At 40.6% G+C, this 23,996-nt stretch overlaps 1 protein-coding gene across 2 annotated transcripts; it reads left to right on the top strand.

The window, feature by feature from the left end:
* Nucleotides 1-530: 530 nt before the first annotated feature.
* On the top strand, nucleotides 531-23,711 carry nampt1 (nicotinamide phosphoribosyltransferase 1). 2 transcript variants are annotated; one of them, XM_070928831.1, is made up of 11 exons: nucleotides 531-660; nucleotides 8,158-8,314; nucleotides 10,597-10,700; nucleotides 11,904-12,032; nucleotides 15,936-16,094; nucleotides 17,025-17,161; nucleotides 19,127-19,352; nucleotides 19,461-19,580; nucleotides 19,770-19,910; nucleotides 20,019-20,150; nucleotides 20,373-23,711. In XM_070928831.1, exons 1-11 carry the CDS (start codon nucleotides 607-609, stop codon nucleotides 20,484-20,486), a joined length of 1,473 nt encoding a protein of 490 aa, XP_070784932.1. In that variant the 5' UTR covers nucleotides 531-606; the 3' UTR covers nucleotides 20,487-23,711. The 2 variants fall into 2 exon arrangements, with proteins under 2 accessions (XP_070784932.1, XP_070784931.1); XM_070928830.1 differs by having other exon boundaries at nucleotides 20,019-20,153.
* The last annotated feature ends 285 nt before the right edge of the window (nucleotides 23,712-23,996 follow it).

The following is a 23,996-nucleotide window of genomic DNA, read 5'->3' as shown; positions in this document are numbered from 1 at the left end:
TGTACCTCTCACTATTATACTTTTATATGTGATATGAAATGATTTTGTTAGTTACATAGATGTTCATTAATAAAACATCTACACCTGGTGCATTTAGTTTAAGTACATAGTTGTAAATATTTCTTCTAAGACACAAAATCTCATGAATAACAAAACCACAGAATTTTGACAAACCCACTAACTATAAAATGTTGTGTTCCATACGGAAAAAGAAAATACATATTCATGCGTATAAAAGAAGGCATTAGCCAAGCCTAGTCATATAATGAAGAATTAATAATTTAGTTTAAGTGTACAGTTTCTTTTTGATGACACTTGGGTGTCTCGCTTTCATCGTTGAGTGTTTCATCTTCGTACGGTAGGTATAGACAATCTTTGGTTAAACCGGGTTGGCTGGCCGAGTGAACCGAATATAGCCGAAGGATGCCGAAGTTTTGGTGACGATATTCCGCCCGCCCCTTCCCCGCCCCTTCCCCCGCCTGGTTCTCTCCTCTCGTCCTTCCCCCCCTGCCCGGCAGCTACACTACCAGGCAGGAGTCCCCGGCAGCACGGCGCGCAACACAACACACTGACAGCTGCGACTGACTCACGACCGAGCGGGGAAAGATGGAGCACAGAGACGCCGACTTCAACATAATGTTAGCGACCGATTCATACAAGGTACCGTACCCATGTTGGTTTCAGACGGAGGTAGAATGGGTGGAGGGGAGCGGCTGATGGATGAAAATTGATAAAGTCAAGGTGGTTTCATCATCAGACCCAAGGCCATCACACTGCTTTCTGTGACCAGTTTCCGTCGGCAGGCCGAAGGAGCAGGAGGAAGAGGAGGAGAGGGCTTGTATAGCAGAGACGGGGTACTAAATTCAGAAAGCAAGCATCCCTCTATGAGCTAGCTAACTTATATCGTAAGACCGCGGGTTAGTGAGCAGCCAGCTCCCCACCGGCTTTGCTAACCACAGTGGTATCTAGCTAGCTGAATTAGCTAGCTCGCTAGCTCACAGGGAGCGCAGAAGGAGGGCAGAGGGAATTGATATAAAAAAGCTAATATTAGCCACTGGCTAGCAAGTGCTCTGCGGATAGCCCGGTGAACTGCACATGGACAAAGTGTCATTCAAGAGCTCAGCTCGGCACAATGTTAGCCAGCATGGAGGTAGCTGCTACCACAGGCAATGCGTCACTTACGGGAAATCAAAACTGAAAGTTAAAAAGAGCCAGGGGTATTTACCCTCTGTGACAGCTAGGTTATTTGAGTCCAGAGTCTTGCACACAGTTGACTCCTTCGGGGCCTGTAAACGTAACAATTGACTTCAAGCATTGATGTGATTTAAAATATAACAGTGAGTAACGTTAACTGGCAGCTAGTTACAGAGAACAAATTCACTTGCAGGAATGTATTATCGCACGTAGCAAGTGGTTGTCGGGACGGTTGCCAGGTCAGTTGCCATGTACAGGAGTCATGTGACCGCACTCAGTGATGGTGATGATGGGACAGAGAGGCAAATATGAAAGGGGAGGGAGTTTGCGCTTGAAAGACAAAATGCAAACAACATTAAAACTGAAAGGTTCAGACTGAGATCACATAACAACTGCATAAATGAACTATGACCTTTTTGTATTTATTGATAAACTAGTTTTAAACAGCACATTATTTATTACTGTTAGTTGTTTTAATTCCATTTCAGGGTTCAGTAATTATTGAGTTAATTGGATGTATTTTCTATAACTTTGAAAATAAAGTTTACTATTGTTTTTGTATATACCATCACACATGTACTAGAATATTAATAATAGGTTTTTTTATTCCAAACTGTGTTACAGAAGGTATAGAGTAATGCTTTATTTCTGTAACATATCTCTTACAGAGTGCTGTACAAATATAGTGTAATGAACCTGTGTCTACTAATGCACTCTTTTTGATTCTCAGCCAGGCTCTGAGAGTGTGTGAGCTTTTGGTCGAAGGTATTTTCACGTGAGGTATATCAGCATGTAAGCCTGGTGCTTTACCATGTAATGGAGCTACTCATACTAAGAAAACTGCTATAGCTTTCCCATAAAATCTCCTTACAGGATTAAGTTGTTTTCTTTTTGGATGCAGGAAAGTTTTCTGTAGTGTAGGTGAATAGTTTTCTGATTAGCATGGTTAGCATTGTTTTATTGTTTTTTTATTTAGTTTTGTAACCTGAATTTCCAGGATATCTAGTCCAGAATAAACAGGGTTTTTTTTAGTTTGCACGGTACAGTTACAGTTTTGGTTTTGATTTCTTGGAAACAAGTAGTTTAGGTTTCATTTTCATTTTGTCTCATATATTTATAGTTTTATTTCCACTGTAGAAAGAATTTTAAGGTAAGATTAAAGATAAGTTCAAATGTATATGTTTCAGGCACTTGACACAGTATAAACAATCAATATTACAGTGCTGTGAAAAAGTATTTGCCCCCTTCCTGATTTCTTATTATTTTGCATATTTGTCACACTTAAATGTTTCAGATCATCAAACAAATGTTAATATTATTATTAAAATGAGGTTTTTAAATGATGATTTCATTTTACTAAGGGAAAAAAGCTATCCAAACCTACCTGGCCCCATGTGAAAAAGTAATTGCCCCCTAGACATAATAACTGGTTGTGCCACCCTTGGCAGCAACAACTGCAATCAAGCATTTGCGATAACTGGCAATGAGTCTTTTACATCTCTGTGGAGGAATTTTGGCCTGCTCTTCTTTGCAGAATTTTTTTAATTCAGCCACATTGGAGGGTTTTCGAGCATGAACGGCCTGTTTAAGGTCATGCCACAGCATCTCAATTGGATTTAAGTCCAGACTTTGACTAGGCCACTCCAAAACCTTCGTTTTTTTTAAGCCATTCAGAGGTGGACTTGCTGGTGTGTTTCGGATCATTGTCCTGCTGCATAACCCAAGTGCGCTTGAGCTTGAGGTCTCGAACTGATGGCCGGACATTCTCCTTCAGGATTTTCTGGTAGAGAGCAGAATTCATGGTTCCATCAATTACGGCAAGTCGTCCAGGTCCTGAAGCAGCAAAGCAGCCCCGTACCATCACACTACCACCACCTCGTTTGACTTTTGGTATGATGTTCTTTTTATGAAATGCTGTGTTAGTTTTACGCCAGATGTAACGGGACGCACACCTTTCAAAAAGTTCAACTTTTGTTTCGTCAGTCCACAGAATATTTTCCCAAAAGATCATCAAGATGTTTTTTGGCAAATGTGAGATGAGCCTTTGTGTTCTTTTTGGTCAGCAGTGGTTTTCGCCTTGGAGCTCTCCCATGGACGGCATTTTTGCCCAGTCTCTTTCTTATTGTTGAATCATGGACACTAATGTGAAGCCTGCAGTTCTTTAGATGTTGTTCTTGGTTCTTTTGTGACCTCCTGGATGAGTCGTCGATGCGCTCCTGGAGTAATTTTGGTCGGCCGGCCACCCCTGGGAAGGTTCACCACTGTTCCAAGTTTTCTCCATTTGTGGATAATGGCTCTCACCGTGGTTCACTGGAGTCCCAAAGCCTTAGAAATGGCTTTGTAACCCTTTCCAGGCTGATAGATGTCAATGACTTTGTTTCTCATCTGTTCTTGAATTTCTTTAGACCTCGGCATGATGTTTTGCTGTTTGAGATCTTTCAGCCTGCTTCCTTTTGTCAGACAGGTTCTATTTAAGTGATTTCTTGATTCAACAGGTCTGGCAGTAATCAGGCCTGGGTGTGGCTAGTGAAATTGAACTCAGTTTTCAAAAAATGTGGTTAATCACAGTTAATTCATGATTTAACAAGGGGGGGCAATTACTTTTTCACATAGGGCCAGGTAGGTTTGGATAGCTTTTTTCCCGTAATAAATTAAATCATCATTTAAAAACTGCATTTTGTATTTACTCGGGTTATCTTTGTCTAATATTAAAATTTGTTTGATGATCTGAAACATTTAAGTGTGACAAATATGCAAAAATATAAGAAATCAGGAAGGGGGCAAATACTTTTTCACAGCACTGTATGTGCATATCATGATTGGTAATATCACTGCTGATTAGTTTTGAGCTGATGTGAAGGAAAATGGGTTTTTAACTTAAGTGTCTGCTAATGTGCTAAATGTAAAGATGACTAACCTAACCTCAGTTAAACAAATCAAGGGTCTAGTATCCTTTTATTTATCCCTCAATAAAGACTTTCCAAAATGCTCCTTAAGACCTGCTCAGTGGCGAGCAGAAGAAGGCTGCATTTGCTCTTGGTAGCTACCAGGTATGAGTGTGTCCAATCTAAAGCAGGACGTTGCTGAGAAAATATGCATTTCTTGTCATGTCAAGATAGTTACAGGCTCAAGAAAAGCAGCATAGGTTACCAAAGGACAAAACATTTTGGCCGACACTGATGAATGAATTTCATGTTACGTCTTTGCCATGCGACGAGTGCCCATGTTGGCATACAGTGCTAAAGTGGTGTTATTGTATCTTGAAACAGGTTAAAAGTATGCTTATTTGATTGAAGTGTAACCATGCACTGCATTCAGCAGCGCACTCTTTCGTCACATGTACAGATAATTTGCCAGCATCTCATTAAATAGGAATTCAGTAAAATTAAGGCACCAAGCCATGCAACCATCCAACAGAGTTGAAAAACTGGTGGCCGTATGGGCAAACACAGAGCCATCGTCAACAAGCTTGGATAGTGAAGATGAGGCATCAGAGTCTGATATTGAGAAAGTCAATGGAGAGGATATGGAGGCCTGAGTCTTATTTTGGAGGGGGGTTATAGAGAATGTTATTTTGTTGCTGCTCAATGAAAGTTCAATACAATGTTAAATGAGTCAACTAATTTAATTTAAGTTCAGTTAATACAGCCTGAGCAAATAACCCCATATATTTCCATTTTATTCCTGTTAATTCCCATGGAAAGTTTCTACCTTGAATATATATGCATACCTAGTTTGGGTGTGCAGTGTTTTTTCATTGAAAGCGGCTTGTATGAGTATAGCTTGTCTGTGTAATAACCTTTGTGAAGAGAGAACAGAGTATTGCATGCAAAGCACTTGACTGCATTGACTCGCAGCATAGGCATACATGTCGTTCAGAGGACATGAAAACAAGCTGCACCTGACTGCCTTTATGTCGTGTCTGTTTGGATTGAAAAGAGAAGCTCAGCCATAAAGCCAAGCTAGCCTATTGTCTGGAAACACACACACACATACTCATACTCATGCACAAGTTTTTTGTTGGTGTGGAGAGTCTGTCAGATTTGAACATACTACTGGGTGGAGGTGCACTTACAACATAAGTTTGTCATTTATGTAACATGGTATTTTTCTGACAGAGCAGAATGACTACAGTGAGGGTTGAACCTGTGACCTTTAGGTAATGAGGTGTTCCCATTAAGCATTATGCCACACTAACAGCTGCTGCATTCTTCAGATGTTGTGCTGTTTGGTAAGACTCACGGCAACGGAGAAATGTCCCTTCTGGTGGCCCGATTAGGATTTTTTTGTGTTGAAGACACAGCAGTAAATCCTAAAAGGGCAATAGAGAAATAATTAGTGTGCCAGAAATGACTGACTGTACCTGGACTTTCTATACTTTTATAGGTAGTTGCTGTGTGTGTGTCCGTATTTTAATGTGTTCAATATGTCTTAGTAATTTGAGTGATCTTGCATCCTTAAATACCACGATCAGGGTTTTATAGTGCAGACAAAAGGAGGAAGTTGGTTTAATATTTCAGTGAAAATCTGATCAGAGATTGAGCTGAACGCGAGCTTCCCTTTAGTCAAAAGTTGTCTAGGGCAGCAACTAACAATTATTGTCATTATTGATCTGCTGATTATTTTCTTGATTAATCATTTTGTCCATAAAATGTCAGAAAATTGTGGTAAATGCCTGTTATAGTTTGCCACAGTTCAAGATGACGTCCTCAAATGTCTTGTCTTGAGTCAAAAACCCAAAGATATTCAGTTTGCTATCATGTACAACAAATAATTATGAAATCCTCACATTTAAGAAGCTGGAACCTGCAAATGTTTTGGCTTTTTTGCTTTGAAAAAATGTATCCAAGTAGTTGCCAATTTTATGTTGATCTAATAATCGATTAATCAACTAATCATTGCAGCACTTATTTAAAGGAGCATTCTTTTTTTTTTGGCACATTTTGGCAGCAGAACAAGTTGTAAACACAACATTAAGGTATTATCACCTCCATAAAGGTGTAATGGTTTATTGAGAAATAATTAATGTCACCTATTAAACACAGAGCAGCATTAGCATTTATTTGGGGTTGTGGTTCTGGCCACCTGATTAATGTAAATCCAATATTCACTCTCCTTTTAGTTTTGTTTCGGTCTCCACCAACTCCTGAGAACAATATCTGGCTCTTTAGTCACTAAATGCTCAGCTATGAGACAGCAACTCCTTTCAGATTACACATAGTTACTTTACCCTTTGTTAATATAAAAAATATTGATTTGAGCAGCTTTAATTACTCGCCTTCATTTGCCATTAGTAGTAACTGTATTCGTGCTAGACACGGAGGATTTCACACACTGAAATATGCTGACCTACCAGATCTCGTTTAATAAACTGTGTGATCAAGACTACATGTTGTATGATTCAGTCACATATAGGTTTCCATTTTATTACCTGATGCTCCGTGGTGTCATGATACTATCATATTGGATCAAAGACACAGAAGAAGAGGTGCTTTGCTAACTAGACTGTTACTGGTTTTCAGTGTTTGTGTGTATATGTCGGCATGTGCGCCAGTGAATGTGTACACATGTGGTCAGGCCAAGTGTCATGTTGTGTGTCTTGACTCTATTTTGAGTCCTTGAAAGCTCAGAGGAAAGGACAGAGACAGGGGTCAAAGAAACTGAGTAGTTCATTGACATTTATGTCTTCTCTTCTTCACAAATGAGGCGAGGAGCTCATCTCTGGACTCCTGTGGCTGTAAATGCGTTGCCATTAAATATTTAAAGCTACGTTTTGTATGGATATTGAATCTGAAAGTAAATGTCAGATTATGAAATGATTGAGTGAGCTGTAGTTGCCATTTTGTTGACCTTATTTGTGGGAAATTGCCTCTCAAATGCTCCAGTGTACTCTGTGGAAATCCCTGGTCTCTCATTTGGGATTTAATTGATGGCCAGATGGCTACAGCTGACACTGTGTCTGTTCCTTTTTGCGTGTGTGCGTGTGTGCGTGTGTGTGTGTGTGTGTGTGTGTCTTTTAAGGTGTAGTCCCAGTCAAACTGTTTACTCTTCCTGTGTGTGTGAAACATGTCTGGACATGTCTCAAAGGGTTTACTTGATGGTCTTGATTTGAACTGCCAGTGTATCTGGTATCAGTCAGTTGACAGACACTGAAAGTGGTGTTTTCTGAATAATGGAATTGTGAAATACTAAAGACTGTGCATGTGTGGGGAAAAGACTGACATGCCTCGCCCTGATTGTGACATTTCAGTACTGTATTATTTGATTTAACACAATAGATTGATTGACGGGTCTTTTGTTGAACTGGAATGTTTGCTAACATCACAGATAAAATACCACAATGGTAGTGCTCCTCCAGTTTTTGAGTTGAGACCCTGATTAGCTCTCTGGACTTTGTCTGTTGGCTGTGAGCTACTGAATTCTCTTGAGTGCTTCATCTCCAAGCATGAAAATTTGATTTGCTGCTTGAATATGTTTTATTGGTGCCTTTGGATCCCAAAAACTGCCCCATCCAACAGAAACATAACGTGTAGGCCGTGTGAAGTTAACATTTCCCCATGTTATCTAGCTATTTTAAAGGTAAAATCTGAAAGGTGTTTCAACATTGATACAAGAAATTTCCTCAGTTCCTCTGAAAGGTGGGACACTCCAGTATTTTATACTTTGCATTGTGAAATTTCCAGAGTACACAGCATTTCCAGTTGCTTCTGTTTAGCAATGCCAAGATATCACAAGAAATGCATGACTCAAAAAAAGCCTACATATACAGCTCAGCCTGAATAATTATGAAACCCTGTTCAGGCAGTAGATTTAATCTTCACTCTGAGGTGTGTGTGGGAACTGTATATTACCACAGTTATGCCATCAGTTTATGTGTATTCATGTTTTATTAGTATAACGTATTTGTTGTAAATAGCCATGCTAATTAGTCTCATATCCTTGATGTGCCCTCTGTCTCTGCAGGTAACACATTACAAACAGTACCCCCCCAACACGAGTAAAGTGTACTCGTACTTCGAGTGCCGCGAGAAGAGGACAGATCCCACCAAAAGCCGAAAAGTCAAATATGACAAAACTGTCTTCTACGGCCTACAGTACATCCTCCACAAATACCTAAAAGGTACGTCCTGACTCACATTGGGCTGCTCAAAAGGGCCTATGTTTTGTATTGTATGGTCAATTGAATGAAAGTGCCCTTGAGCATGACACTGAAGTGCTCACTTCCACCCCAGTTGGAGCTTCTCAGTGGCAAATGCTGCCAGACTGAATGACATTGCAGCTTGCAGGTTTTACCCTTTGAAGCCACCACCTCTGTTAATGATTCTCCAGGATGTTTGTGTAAATACACGTTTCCAGTCAACTTAACTAATTAAATAAGGGTAACATTCCAATACTTGGATTACATAAACCAAGCTTACTTTTATTTATTGAAGTCAACTATGCGCATTATGCTTTATGTGGGAGCTGCACAGTACACTATTCTACTGTTGCCCAGTTTGCAATCAGGACACATACCAAAAGCCTTTTGTGACACGTTATTGGTCCCTGTGGGAGCGTTTTATCTTTTTTCTCTCCCCCTCCTCCGGGACAAGGTCAGACTAGTGCAGGGTCAGCTGCAGAACAGCATGCCTGGAGCTCCTCAAGATTCAGTGCATTGCTCAAGGACACTTCAGCAGGGCAGGTGCTTGCTATTGTGGCCTGCAGAGCAGTCCTTTTACTCACTTAAAAAGCAACAAGGTTACAATGTGCTTCACATTGATTAGACTGTACAGAGCATAACACAAAGCCAGCAGGTCAAGAAGAAAAAAGTGAGTGAGAAAAGACTGAAACGAGGCAAAGTATAATGGATACAATATATTCGATGCTCTAATTAACTGAAGTTTGTAAAGGTGGATATTTAAGTTAGTTAGTGTGATCCTGAGGGGCATGGGAGAGAGCAAGAGAGGCAGAAGAAGAAGGAGTTGAAAGAAAGAAAGAAAGAATGCATCTCCCTCCGGTATCTTAAGAGGATTTCATGGTGCGGTAGCAGAGGTGCGGGGGAGGCAGAGAGCCAGGGAGAACAGAGAGGGAAAGGACAAAAGCACAGCTGCTCTTTCACCGTCTGCGGGAGAAAGGCCAGCTGTCTGCGCAGAGCGTCCCTCGGAGCTCAATGATCAGGCTAACTATCAGAGATGCATCCTTGATCCTTGAACTTGTGAAACCAAAAGTGTCCATCATCTGAGTAACAAGAGTTAATTTTACTGTACTCACGAGTTTTAACTTGATAGTTTTACATTAAAGGGAAACACTTTTTTTCGTTTTATATGAATTTTCCCAAAATGTAAAGCATTTCAGTGAAAACAAAGAACTGGTTTAGCCCTGAGATTACGGCCTTTCAGTGCACAATGTTGTCGATATTTTGGAAACAGAATGACAAATGTAAAAACGTTCCCACCAAAGAATTTTAAAGAAAACAAATAAAGTCAAAGGGATAGTTTGACATTTTGAAAAATTCTCTCATTCTCTTTCTAGCCGAAAGTTACCACTCTCATGTCTGTATGGTAAATATGATGCTGTAGCCAGTTGCTGGTTAGCTTAGCATAGCACAAAGACTGGAAACAGAGGGAAACAGCTAGCCTGGCTCTGTCCAAAAGTAATAAAATCTGCCTACCAACACATTTTAGAGCTCACTAATTAAGGTGGTATATCATGTTTGTTTAAATTGCACAAAAAACTACATTTAAAAGCAATTTACACATGCAACTATTCTTTTACTTGAAGCAGTGACTTTCTGGTGTCTTGTCGTCACTTTGAGGTCCCCAGACAACCAGCGGAGACCTCAGGAAGTCATTGCAATACCAAAGAAATAGTCACACCAGCACACATCCCCCTCTATAACAATGCTTTAGAGGAGGCAATAGGCAAGCTGTTTCCCCCTACTTCCAGGCTTTGTGCCAAGCTAAGCTAACTGGCTGCTGGCGATAGCTTCATATTTACCATACAGACATGAGAGTGGTATCAATCTCCTGATCTAACTCTTGACGAAAAAGCAATCTGCTTATTTCCCAAAGTGTCAGACTATACATTCTAAGTTTTGAAATATCAAAGTATCCTCTTGCATTTGTACACATACTTCCCTGTTGTGGTTTGTGGTGTACAACCGTTTCTATGGTCTAGTAACTTGAATGAGACAAGAAATTGGTTGGTGTGTGTTTAGACAAAGACGTCTTGTCAGCATGCACAGGATGCTTCCAATTTAATTACAACAGTAGAGTAGCATTCCAGTGCCTTCGCTCTATCAGTGTGTGTTTCTCCAACATCTCTTTCTGTACCTTCTTGTGCTTCTGTTTCCTTCTACCTTCCCCTTCCTTCCTCATTCCCCACCTCCTCTCTCTCTTCCTCCTCCTCCTTTCTCCTCTCCAGGAAAGGTGGTGACTCCAGAGAAGATCCAGGAGGCAAAGGAGGTATACAGAGAACACTTCCAGGATGATGTTTTCAACGAGAAGGGGTGGACTTACATTTTGGAGGTAAGAGGCTGCTGAAAGTGCCCAAAAAAAGCTATTTACAAAGTGATACTTTGCAGTTGTACATAACAATTTTTATGCATATATGTGAGTAGATTCCATGAGGGACTATTTTCAAGGAATGGGGTTATTGAGAAAAAAAGCTAGAAGTTGGAGCAAGGTATGCAGGTGTACATGTACACAGGTGCCAGTACACTTTAATGTTTGTATGTTAAACATTCTGAAGCTGGTGTCTCTATTATCAGCGAGGCTTAAGATCCATCTCAGACATGTACACGCACACACAATTACATACAGTGTGTTCCTGCTAAACACACAAAATGAAATAAATAAAGACTCACCATCATAAGTGTCACATTCTGCAAACAAAACAAAAGTGTGTACATTTTCAGAGGTGGCTTGGTGGTTAAAAGCCGTATCTAATAAAAACATTTATCAAGCAAATGTTTTTATTAGATATGGTCATGAAAGCCTGCTTGCTTAAATAACAAAACATCTGAACCACATTTGGTGCTGTGGTTTTCCATAGCAGGAGAAAAGGGCTTAACTAGTACAATTCTTAAGATACAAGTCAGATTCAGCAACTGGAAATGAACCACAGTCAGTTTAAATATCCAAGAAAATACGCATACTATGTTCCTGGTTCTTGAGAGGTTCTGTTTCAGCACCTTGGAGAGAGCACAGTGCTCTGTACTGACAAAGTATTTTCTCGAGTGAGGAGAATTGTTGATGAGTGCTTATTTATACTCCGTCTTCTCTTTGTGGTCACTTATCATATTGCTCAATCAGCTCTTAATCTGCTTGCCTGTTTTAACATTTCATGTTAATAAATCTATAAGCAAGGCCCACATCAAGCACATAAATGTTGCACACTTTTGGTAGTGGTATAGATTATGATCTACTAATTTGGAAAAGTAGCTTCAGACCAAGTTTGAAACGGGTGAATTCTGTATGCATATGTTTTGCATAATCTCACTGCCTTTCCACATTGCACCCAGGTGTGAAGCACATGTCTGAAGGTCGAATCTGCCTCAGAAGCTGTACTGCCTCCAAATGTGTGTCACTTTTGTCTCCTTTTTCAGGTCATCTCTATAAAGATGGTAACAAATGGTAACACTCTGTACAAGACACGAAGAAGAAACTGCCACAGTGTAAATCTGATTCTAAGAAGGATATTTGTGTACATGTGTGTCTTTGTGTTTACAGAAATACAATGGACACCTGCCTATTGAAATCAAGGCAGTGCCAGAGGGGAGTGTCATTCCTCGAGGCAATGTTTTGTTCACAGTGGAGAGCACAGACCCTGAATGCTACTGGCTCACCAACTGGGTGGAGGTAAGTTTGTTTTGTTTGCCCTCTGGGCACAGAATGAATAGAGGGTCAATGCCTGTGGGTCCTGACATGACACACAAGTGTTTTGTTCGATTAGAGCACGTCAGGCAGGGAGGGTCTAACTGAACCAATGCTGTTGGTTGCATCGTTTTTTGAGCTGGACCCACGCTCGAGACAAACAGTCAGCATGTCTGTCTTTTCTGAGTTGCCCAACTTTATGGAAGTGCAGTACTAAATCACTTGAGTTCCCCTTGAATGGTATCAGTTTTCAGCTCTGGGTTAGCTTCGCCAAGTTAAAAGCCATTTTAAATTTCTCACCTCTATGCCCTCATATAACAGTTTAAATTTTAATGTGCTACGAAAACTGCATTGCTAGGCATACCAGTAAGATTTAATGGTTAGCTTAATTTGATCATTGATTAAAGACTAAATACATTAGCAACATTTATGCCCTTTTAATTACAGTGGCGAGTTAACAGTTTTATAAAAGCCATGAAGTATTTAGTTTGGCAGCATTCCTGACGACACCTCTTATCTCTCCTTAAATCTCACTGAATTACAGTCGTGTCATGGCTTATTGCTTAATCACTGCTCAGAGATGTGCTGTAACTGCAGAGAAGTCATTCATGCAGGCTGACTGAGAAGAACAAGAGCAGCGAGTCAGGTGCTAGAGAAATCTGGGTTTGGTGTTTTTGTAGTTCACAGAATAATTTAAGTCATGAATCAACACCTTGCCCTGACCAAAGTTCTCTTCCCCGAGGCATCACATCTTTGAAATTATTCTGAACAGTGTAAAGAATGTTTGTCAGCTTTATTCAGTTTGCATTTTAATTTACTTTAAGACTGTGTAAGAGAGTATGGGCCAGTTGGGCCATCTGTAAAGGATTTAGTTCCTTCTGTCTTTTTTATAAATGCATTAGCTGCTTTGTTGTCGTTAATAACATGACTGGTGTTGTGCTCCTGTTGTGATGTTCCTGACACTAACAATATAAGAAGTGTTATAACACCAATATAAGAAATGTTAATCATGTTTGAATTGTTTCTTAAAGGAATAGTTTATACCACTTTTGTTTCTGTCCATTGAATGGAGTTAGCTTAGCTTAGCTTAGCATAAAGACTGGAAACAGGGGGAAACACCTAGCCTGGTTTTGTCCAAAGGCAACTAACTAAAGGTAACTAAAGCTCACAATCTCGTTTGTGTTCATATTCATACTGTAGGTTTGGCAGACGATTTCAGGTGCTTATATTTGCTTATGTCACCTGATTACTCTGTCATGTCAAAGCACATTTAAAACACACAAACATAACGCGATGTATCTTTTGTGACAAAAAGTACAGCAGAGGTAAAATAGGCTTTAGTGATTTGAAGCAGGCACTTCGGCGTCAAATGCAGCACTGAGGAGGCTGGAGTTTGAGCACAGTGTGACTCCTTACTGAGATGAGGAAGATCTTATGAACTTAATGCTGCATGAACAGACTGTCTGCAATGACTCGGCAGAACTAAATTAATTTACCATGAGCCTCTCTCTCTCTCCCTTTCTCTAACTGCTCTCTTTGACTCATCCTCTCTCTGTCTTCCTCCATTTCAGCCCCATTCATAAATACTGAATTATTCTTCTTCCACAGATAATCATGTAGTGATTCCTTAGAAACAGAAACAAAAAATGCTTTCTCTGTTTCTGTCTATTTATGCTAAAAGAAAGTGTTTGACATACTGTACAAAGGCACATTTATGAAAGTCTTGCACACACATTTTTAAGTAATTACAAAAAAGTGTTGTTAGTTTGGTTTATGTCTGTCTCTTTTTTCCTAAAGTATCTCAGCAGGTTTTAAAAGTCCTGAATTTTGACTACATTTGCATCTATAATTTCATGCACATACACTAAACACTAATGACAAATACACCAATAAAAGGGAAGAGTGCTTGGACATAGGTCACCCACAGCCAAGAGCGCAGTCACAACACACGCTGTCCTGATAAATTTGGATACAGCACACATACACACACTTCTCTACAGCTGATATAAATACATGCATAAACACACACACACACACACACACACACAGTCATTCTTCATGGCTGATGTAAAATTAGCCATAGTGTTCAGCCTGGTGTCCTTGGGCTTGTTCTCTTTCTCCCCCTTGCTCTTGGTGTCCCTTCTTCTTTTACTTTCTATCGTTTGTCACGCCATTCTACTTTTTTACGTCTCTCTTGCTCTTTTCGCTCTCTGTTCCCCCTTTCTCATTCTCACCCCACTCCCTCGTTCCTTATCTCCCTCCATTTTGTTCTGGGACATTGACCGAGAAGTTATGTTGGCACGTGTGTGTTTGTGTGTGTGTGGGTGAGTGCGTGTGCAAACATTCCTCTTGAGTGTTGTTGTTGCCGAACTGCTGCCACATTATATCACCTACCGTTAGAGACATTATCCATTACAAACTGTCGAACGATGATTGCATACTGTATTTAACTTGTATAAATGTCACAATCATCTTCAGTATTTGATTAAACACAAATGCACCATTAGAGTTTTTTTTAACTCGAAAGTAGAAGTGCAACTTTGAGAGTGTATATCTGTGTTCAATCATTTTACAGTGTTATATTTCATGTAAAATGTTACATACAGATTCCTCATGAAAAGGTCAACATGACCTTGTGACTGTGTGTGTGTGTGTGGAGGGGGGGGGTCACATGAGTCCTTATTATGGTTTAGATTATGATTAGTCTAAGGCGGCATGTGACTCTGTGCTGAGGGTTATAGGGTGAAAAGACACACTGCGTAGTATTAGTAGACTAGTGAGGAATCAGTGAAGTTTACAGAAATCACTGTGGGGGAGGGAAGATAGCTGTACATCCTGGTGTTTTGAATTTTAGTCTTCTTGCTCTCTATCTGCTGTTAATGAGGTTTGGCACACACATTATTCATTATACACACACAGCTTCGTATAAGTGGTGAAATGTAGCACAGTGTGTAATTAATAATAATAATAATAATAATATCAGCTTCATGTTGTAGTATTCTTGTACTCTCTTTCTAGGAATGGAAGTGAATGGTGTGGTTGTGATTTAATGGTCAGTATCACTTCCTCCTCTACATAAACGTACTTCCTGCGTAATACAAAACAAATCAGCATTCATCATCAATCCTATTTAAAGTTTAGTATTGAATATGTAATCTACCCTGATTTGACATTAGAATGTATCACTTTTGAATATTAAGGCACAGTATGTATTTGCCTATGTCGTGGGAATTTCAGGAAAAACAGAAGACTGGCAACAAGGGAGTAGTTCTTGTGGTTTTATTCACGTTAACTCTTCAGGGTGAGGAAGGGATATGTTGTATTTTCCCACTACACTCTAGAAATAGATTTATGTAGAGGAGCATAAACAGGCAGACCTTCACACACACACATACTGTACACTTATGATGGTAGAAAGTGTGTATTCATAAAATTTCCCAGGTGATGGTGGGTACAGATAAGCCACTTGTTTTCATATTGAAATCTGTGACTCTGGTCCAGTGTTGACATGAGGCATCGAGGAATGTATTTTTCCCAGAGTTTGTCTTGTGTGAATAAGCAGCCCTCTTTGATCCCCCTGAGCCTGTTAGTTTGGGGTTTTAGTACCAGTTGAATACTCAGAAAGTGTGGTGGTTGGACCAGACATTCACGAGTCTGTTCATCGCTGAAAAACATTTGCTGCAACTTTAGCTGTATATGTTAACTTGGATTTAATGGTCACATAGAAATGTTTGTTTAAAGAGACTCAATACACTTTGAGAACAATGGGTTTTTTTGTCGAAAAGCTGAGAGATGTCACCTTGCTGTGAAACGTTCCTGGTGACATCTCTCTCGACACCCTGAAATGGTAATGAAGATCCAGTGAACTGTCCTTCCTCCCTCCATCAGACCATTCTGGTTCAGATCTGGTACCCCATCACTGTGGCAACCAACTCCAGAGAGCAGAAGAAGATCCTTGCCAAGTACCTCCTGGAGACTTCTGGGAACTTGGAGGGGCTATCGTATAAACTACATGACTTTGGCTACAGGGGCGTCTCCTCACAAGAGGTACTGTATACTTCACTATGCTACTGTACTGTACTGTACGATACTATACTGTACTATATGCAGTACAGTATATTCTAAAAGTGAAATTGTACGCTTACCCATACAGCGGTGGAAACATGAAGATTACTTTAAGCAGACTGACAAATACATTGAAAACAAAATAAACTGGAAATGACTTTGTCGTTTGACAAAGGAATCGCAACTCAAGTTCCACTTCCTAGCTTTTTCCTGGCCTTTCAACAGTATGAAATGGTCTTCATCAGCAGATATAGTCATGTCAGTTGTCATGGAGATAGATCTGTTGACCTAAGAGCTCAGTAGATTTTCAGATTTCAGGTGTGAAATGAAATAAAATGCAGAAATAAAAAGGTGAATCACAACAAAAATTTAATTTAAGATTTACTCTATAATAGGATGTGTTTTCCCTTTAGCCCCTATAACACTGGGGAACAATTTGAAAAAAAATTTCTGTTGAGTTAGATTTTTAGGCTGATTAAAACTAAAATTGGCATGCTGATTCCAAAATTGCAGTCAGTTTTTTTCTAGCACGTCAAGTTTTTTCTCCACAGCTTACCCTCCAGATAAGCAAAATTCCACTGATTAGCTGTAGTAAGACTTGCCAGCTGATTACGACTGGACTCATCTACAGCTACGTGGCAACTTGTTTGTGCAGTCACAATTGAGACAGTGCGGTGAGAGGTGTGTGCAGCTCCCAATAGGTCAGTACTATCACACACATATCTGTTAAGTACAGTATTTTTCATATTTTTTAAGAAAACGGGGATCCTATAGTTCAAAAACTTGACGTGATAGAGAAAAACTGAGATCAGTTTTGGATTCCGCATCCAAAAATTAGTTAAAAACAGCTGTCAGACCTAACTCAACAAAAATTGTGTTCCCCAGTGTAATCCATCTCCCTCCTGTTTGCAGACTGCAGGCATTGGGGCCTCCGCCCATCTGGTCAACTTCAAGGGCACAGACACGGTCGCCGGCATTGGAGTCATTAAGAAGTACTACGGCACCAAGGACCCTGTGCCAGGCTTCTCGGTACCTGCTGCAGAGCACAGGTAGACACACACTTTTCTCAGCGTGTTATTTAATGTCACTCATTGAAACTTAAAGACAGGGTATCTCTCTGTGTAGCCTACAGTTCTTAGCTATAGAGTGTTTCCTGGCTTTTCCAGGAGGTTTAGTGGCACCGTTTCCATTGTGATGTAAGGCAGGAGTTCACCACACACTTTAATTAATACACCAGCGGTATAAGACCTCCAAGTTATGATGGGTGTCTGCCAACGTGATCAACACTCCTTTTTAAGGGGCATACAAGGTTCACAGAAACTTTTAAGCAAAACAGTTGGCCCCTGGAGGCTTCTGAATTCCTTTGCACACTGTTAATTATCAGCATAAGCCACGTATTCACATATTCCCGGAAAGCACAGGGGCACAGTCGGCACGTCGCAGCTCTATTCATCTCCAGTGCTGCCTCTGGTGAGATAGTCCACATTTTGGCCGAGAGCCAGGTCTGGAAGCAAACTTTTTCACCCACCAGCCCAATTGAATTTCAAAATAAAAAAACTTGTTTCAAATAACAGTTGGTTATCTGCCAAAGCTGTTGATGGAGGGGATTTATCAGCCAGAGTGAGAATGTACTCATCGTTTGGCAGAGGTTGGTGGCATTAATTTGCCTCCCTGACTGGAGTTTGGTCACCCTCACACTAATTATCTGATTCATCTGTCTGTTTGTGAATGGGGCTGTGATTGGCTGGAGTTGGAGGTTTTGATTGGCTGCTGCCCTGACGCACATATCCCTCCGATGTTTCTGGTGTTGTTTCATGGCACTGATCCATTTATCCTGCTCACACACACTTTCTCTCTTCCTGTTTTGTTCTCATGCACACAGAGTCTCTTCTTCCTTGCCACCAGGGCAGTTACTGCTGCTCCAGCGCACCCTTCTTCCCCGCACCAGTGCATTGTGGGATGGTGGCAGTAGTTGTCATAGTAACCGTTATGTAATTGCCCCCCTCCTAAGATCTGTTTGGTTTCTACCTCAAAGGGAGGAGTCACAGTGAAATTCCACTTTGATTTTGATCTAGAAGGAAACGGATGGGTGGGTGTTTTATAGCAGAGGTGTGTCACCTTTAGAGCTCGTTTATTGTACACTTTCAATGTAACAGAAATGCCCTGTGACAAATTGGTGTACAGAAACTTAACATTAAAATAAAAAAATACCAGTTTTATAGACTAATAATGGCCAGATCTGCACTGGAAAGAAACTGCCACTGAGTCAGAAGTACAAGGGCAGTACAGTCTGCTGTTTGTGTCAAATAGTTTTCAAACATATACCATCTCTCTTAGTTTTTTAAAGTCTTGATAGAGTGCCAAGTAGCTTAAGTTTACTCTGTGAACACATTTTTTTGGTAGTGGGCCAGATTTGACCTGGTAAAAGTGGGAAAAAATATGTCCTTTTTTGTAAATATCTTGAACACAGATGGTGCTGGTATGACTGGTCACACTAATCGGGCAAAACATAGTTGTTAGAACTAAGCAAGATGATCATCATAAATAATGTTATGTTTATGCCACACATTTTAAGTAGCCAAACTCCCACTTGCTTAGCTGCTAAGAACAGATAAAATATGTAGGTGCCAAAATGATTAACATTGTCAGCATATGGTGCACCTAGAATACTGTATGTGGAACTTGCATTACCCCATTCGTTGGCCTGACACCACAGTTATCACGACCATCTTCCTTCTGGCCAATCAGCAAACTACATAGCAGAGAATAGTAGTTAAAAACAATATGTCCTTGCCTTTCGACAGTAATACATCTGCTATCTAAGGTACCTACAACAGACCTATTTTAACCATAAGAAAATACAATTTGGCCAAGGTCTGGTTTCATCCAAGACTAAAACCTGGAGTGCACTGCCCTCTTCTGGACAATCTGTGGGACTATCATTAATAAATGGTGGGTAGTGGTCTCCTTTGATTGTAGGACCTAAAATAATAACCCTGCCGTCCTCCCTGCAGTACCATCACAGCGTGGGGGAAGGACCATGAAAAAGATGCATTTGAGCACATCATCAAGCAGTTTCCCAGCGTGCCCGTATCCATAGTCAGCGACAGCTACGACATCTACAACGCCTGCGAGAAGATCTGGGGAGAAGACCTACGGGGGCTGATAGAGAAGCGCAGTGCGGACGCCCCGCTGGTTGTCCGACCAGACTCAGGAAACCCTCTCGATACGGTTTTGAAGGTGCGGCCAAGTGCACAGCTGTCCTTTCAACTAGGATGTTAAAACAAGCCAGGACACTAACTTTCCCCTCTCTGTACCACCTTCCTCTCCTCTTTTTACTTCTGTCAGGTTTTGGAGATCCTGGGTAAGAAGTTTGTTCCAGTGGAGAACTCTAAAGGTTTTAAGGTTCTCCCTCCTTACATCAGAGTCATACAAGGAGACGGAGTTGATATCAACACACTGCAAGAGGTACGGACACATGCTAGTTATTGATCCACCATAACAATAGGTTGCATCTCTCCCTGCATGGTAAAAGGTTTGAAGCTGCTTGGACTAAGAATCCTTGGAGACATGGTTTTCATTGGCTAGTACATCAGTAGTTACATAATGTTGTACTACTGCAACATTTTTGATGTGTGTGTGTTTGTGTTTCCACAGATAGTGGAGGGAATGAAGCATCACAAGTGGTCCATTGAGAACATTGCCTTCGGGTCCGGAGGGGCTCTGCTGCAGAAACTGACCAGAGATCTGCTCAACTGCTCCTTCAAATGCAGCTATGTGGTCACTAATGGACTGGGGGTGAGTACCGGCACATTAGAATCTTTCCGTGTGTTTAAATACAACATGAAAACAATCAACAGCTGTGGTGATTGCATCTTGAGTAATGTAGCTGTCTGTGTGGAAAAGGTGAATGTGTTCAAGGACCCAGTGGCCGACCCCAACAAGAGGTCAAAGAAAGGTCGCCTGTCTCTGCACCGAACACAGAGTGGAGACTTTGTCACCCTGGAGGAGGGCAAAGGCGACCTGGAGGAGTATGGCGTGGTGAGTTCAATGCCCACAATAGCACTCGGACACTTTTGGACACATAAATGCAAAGGAATTAATTTCACCAACACTGACCTGCCTCTCACCTTCGTATTTTCTGTTTCCCCCTTTTTTCTCTCTCTTTTGCTCTGCCCCTCCCTCCCTCACTCCCTCCTTTGTCACCTGTCCTTATTTTTGTTTACCCTCCCTCCAATTTGTTCTTCCATTCATCTCCAGGACCTGCTGCACACAGTCTTTCAGAACGGGAAGATTGTGAAGACGTACACATTTGATGAAGTCAGAGACAATGCTAAGCTCAAAGAGAGTGAGCTTGAAGAGCTGCTGCACTGAACGCAGCACTACTGAACCCCCACCCTCCACCCTAACCCCAAAACAAACCCACCCCCCACCCCTTAACCCTTCACCTTTTGGCCTCTGACGTCACCTCAGAAAACGGAGGTAGCGTGCACTGCTAATAGATCCCATTCCCAAAGCCTGAGAACCTAAAACCCAAAACGTTCCTAAAAACCTGGTCCTTTAAATTTTAACGGAAATTCACCCCTCTGTTCCAAAATGCTGTCTTTGGTTCTCCAAGAGAGTGGGGAATTTGGAAACTCACACACCTCTGATGAATGGCGAACACCCCATGAGTGTGAGAGGGAGAGAAGTTGACATTATGATGATAAACCGTGTGTTCACTTCCACATGCTGCTGCTCCAAATTGAACTTCGGCATGTGGCACATAGGCATATTGCAACGCCAGAATACGATTGGCTGCAGACTTTCCCATGCCGACGCAAAAGCAAATCAGATGATTGTAGGTTTTTGAATGAGCTCCTGGCGGCTGCGTGCGGAGTGAACCCACGGTGAGACAGGTTATGACAGAAACAGACAGAAATAACAAGCCACACCCACACCAATGACCGTGCCCCGTGTATTGTGTACAGATCTGTTTAGAAAAAAAAATATGTGTCTGAATCTACTTAGCTTTGTCTTTTTATGTGAGGGAAGAAAATGATTATGGTATATAAAAGTGCACCGATAACAGAAAAGATCATGACTATAATCATGGGCGATGAAGGAATTAATTTCTCCCAGTTTTCTTGCTTTTAATCTGTAGTCATGGCCCAAATTATAATATCTGTCAAGTACTACCTGGATATTTTGTACTCTTAATCCGCCAAATAAAATGTTAGTGGTGCATCTCTGAAGGTATATAAATGATCATCTATCTGCCATTATGTTGCCCGCAGAGCATTCACATCACAAAGGCCCAAATTGAATTTATTTTTTGAATTTCAGATATCTTTGTATACATAGGTGTAAACCTATGTAAACATATTGCTCCAGCATTTGTGAAAATAATACATGAGAAATTATGAAAAGCTGATTTTCCATCAATTATTTCAACGTTGTAAGATTCCCGAAGAAGCTCCAAATCTTCTCTTTTGGATTGGGTCTTCATGACGGTGAATGCTCTTGAAACCAGCCTTTGCTGTATAAGACAGACAATATAGGTGTTGATGTAAAAAAAAAAAAAAAAAAAAAATACATCACAAACACTGTCTTCACTGGAATGAAGATGATCGAACTATGTGTTTATGAAAGATTACATATGTGGCTCTGGGCTGAAATGTATGTTAAATGTTGGTTCTGATTTGTGTGTGCTTGGGTGTGTGTGTGTGCTTGGGTGTGTGTGTGTGTGTGTGTGCGTGTACACTGATATTTTCTTTAAAGGATTGTGTAGTATTCCTTTTATGCAAATGTACTTGTTGATTGGGGGAATAGAGAACACTCTTCCTTGCCGGCCTTTTATTCTGAAAGGAGACAGCGTCGTGACAAACAGGTGGTGATACAGTAGTGAGAGTGTTTTTTTTCCTTTGGGCAATGTAAAAGAGGCAGAAAAGTAAGTAAGCTTTGGCAGTTTGCGGTGCACAGTTGCCGAACAGCAAAGCGTTGCCGTTGGTATCACTGCCTTAACTCGTGAAAAGCGGGGAAACTTCAACAGCTGTGTTTCTGGGAATAGTGTAAATGCCCAGTGATGGCACAATGCACTCTTGTTTGGATTCATTGCCCAGGTATAAATGGGATCTTGCCGATAATTATCTTCCCATTCAGAGCCTCTCAGTCGAGTGTCACTGCTGTTTGCAGGTGTGTTTAGTCACATTGCTGAGTTGGCCCTTTCAGAGTGAAGGGATGTTTTTCTGTCACAGAGCTGGGAGCGATTTAAGAGGAGCTTGAAGCTGGTGACATCACAGGAAACAAATAGCATGCTGCCATCATCAGGTCTAAATTTGAATGTGTCTAACACTTTGCTTTATGACCAAATACCTGCAAAACTAATGGTATTCCTCTCAGCCTGTATTTTGTTTTCAGTGCTAACTTGCAACCAAGATGTTGAACATGGTGAATATTAGACCTGCTAAACACCAGCATTTTAGCATCGTCATTTTAAGCATGTTAGCATGCTGACATCAGCATTTAGCTCAAAGTACAGCCTCACAGAGCTGCTAGCATAGCTGTAGACTGCCCTGTTAAAACTTTTAAACTCCAGGTAATGGTTTATTCACTCTCAGACATTCAGCAGATTCACATTCATAGCTTCACATATTCCCACCTGGGAGCTACCCCCTATTAGAGCTTCAGTGACCTTATTCACGACCCTGCTAGTTTTCTGTGATTTTTAGGCAAGACTTTGAGGAAACCTGTGATGTCACTGACTCCCATCTCCCTCGTCTGGCTCAGACCAACCTGCTCAAACACAGACAACCTGGTAAACAACACAACTACTGTAGTCACATGCTGAAACAATGTCGCACTATTTTTCTTTGTTTTCCTTCTGTTTTTGCACCTACTACTGTCACTGCTGTTATCCGTCAAATCATTTGTTATTCAAGTTTTCTGGAGTAACAACACAGCTGTCCTTGACTTTTTTTCCAGTTATGGGGTGCATTTTAGTAAAACTCTGATTTCACTACTTTGATACTGTCTCAGTTCTTACCTCAGAAAAATATTATTTTGTATGACAAAGGAGAAAAAAACCGCCAGGACTATTGCAGTAAATATCCTTGTTCACAACCAATGCGGCCATACTGCCTTCTCCCTTGTACATACAGCAACTCGTTTGACTGAAGGAGGAGAGGGCAGGTTAGGGAGACGACCACACTAGATATTATTATTATTATTATTTTTGTCAGAACGACCATTTTTGTACCAACAGAAGAATATCCAAAACTGTTTGAATTGGCAGTGTGACTGTTTTTTGTGACTGTCAGGCTTTTAACTTTTAGCTTTTTGTGTGTGTGTGTGTGTGTGTGTGTGTGTGTGTGTGTGTGTGTGTGTGTGTGTGTGTGTGTGTGTGTGTGAGTGTGTTTAGTCCTGCGTGAATGCCTTGTGTGTAATGGATGAAAAAATGTTTGTGAATACCTTTTTTTTTTTCTTTATGTTGTTGTTTTACTCGTATGTATATGTTGGTTGTCCCAAATTCTCTCCCAACACAACTGATATTTTAACTAATATAACTTGCTATATTGTCAACAATACATTGATTAAAGATGCCACCCTGTCAGTTTGAAATGGTTGATTTATTTTGCCTACTTTTGTATGGGATTTATTTAAAGTATTATCTTACTTGTTTAGTGTTTCACTTCAAATGTCATCAGACACTAATATTGGGCTCTTTAAACAACTTAAATATCCAGGTTTTGGACCCAAATGACATTTACGTAACACTTTATTTTATAGGTCTGTAATTTCCTAATAATTACCTTGGAAGTTTCCTTGAAAGAGTTCTGTAATTTGGTTCCAATAGAAAAAAGGAAAAAATAGAAATATGCTTGAAAGATCTGCTCCAGTTACACC

This window comes from Enoplosus armatus, chromosome 22 (assembly GCF_043641665.1).
Source record: "Enoplosus armatus isolate fEnoArm2 chromosome 22, fEnoArm2.hap1, whole genome shotgun sequence".
Taxonomy (NCBI): Eukaryota; Metazoa; Chordata; class Actinopteri; order Centrarchiformes; family Enoplosidae; genus Enoplosus; species Enoplosus armatus.
The sequence above is the reverse complement of the archived record's forward strand: the minus strand, read 5'-3'. Positions and strand labels throughout refer to the sequence as shown.

Coding starts and splice junctions, on each gene's coding strand:
- nampt1 (XM_070928830.1), top strand. CDS start 607: ATGGAGCACAGAGACGCCGACTTCAACATAATGTTAGCGACCGATTCA. Junction 17,162..19,126: donor GTACCTGCTGCAGAGCACAG/GTAGACACACAC, acceptor TCCTCCCTGCAG/TACCATCACAGCGTGGGGGA. Junction 19,581..19,769: donor ATATCAACACACTGCAAGAG/GTACGGACACAT, acceptor GTGTTTCCACAG/ATAGTGGAGGGAATGAAGCA.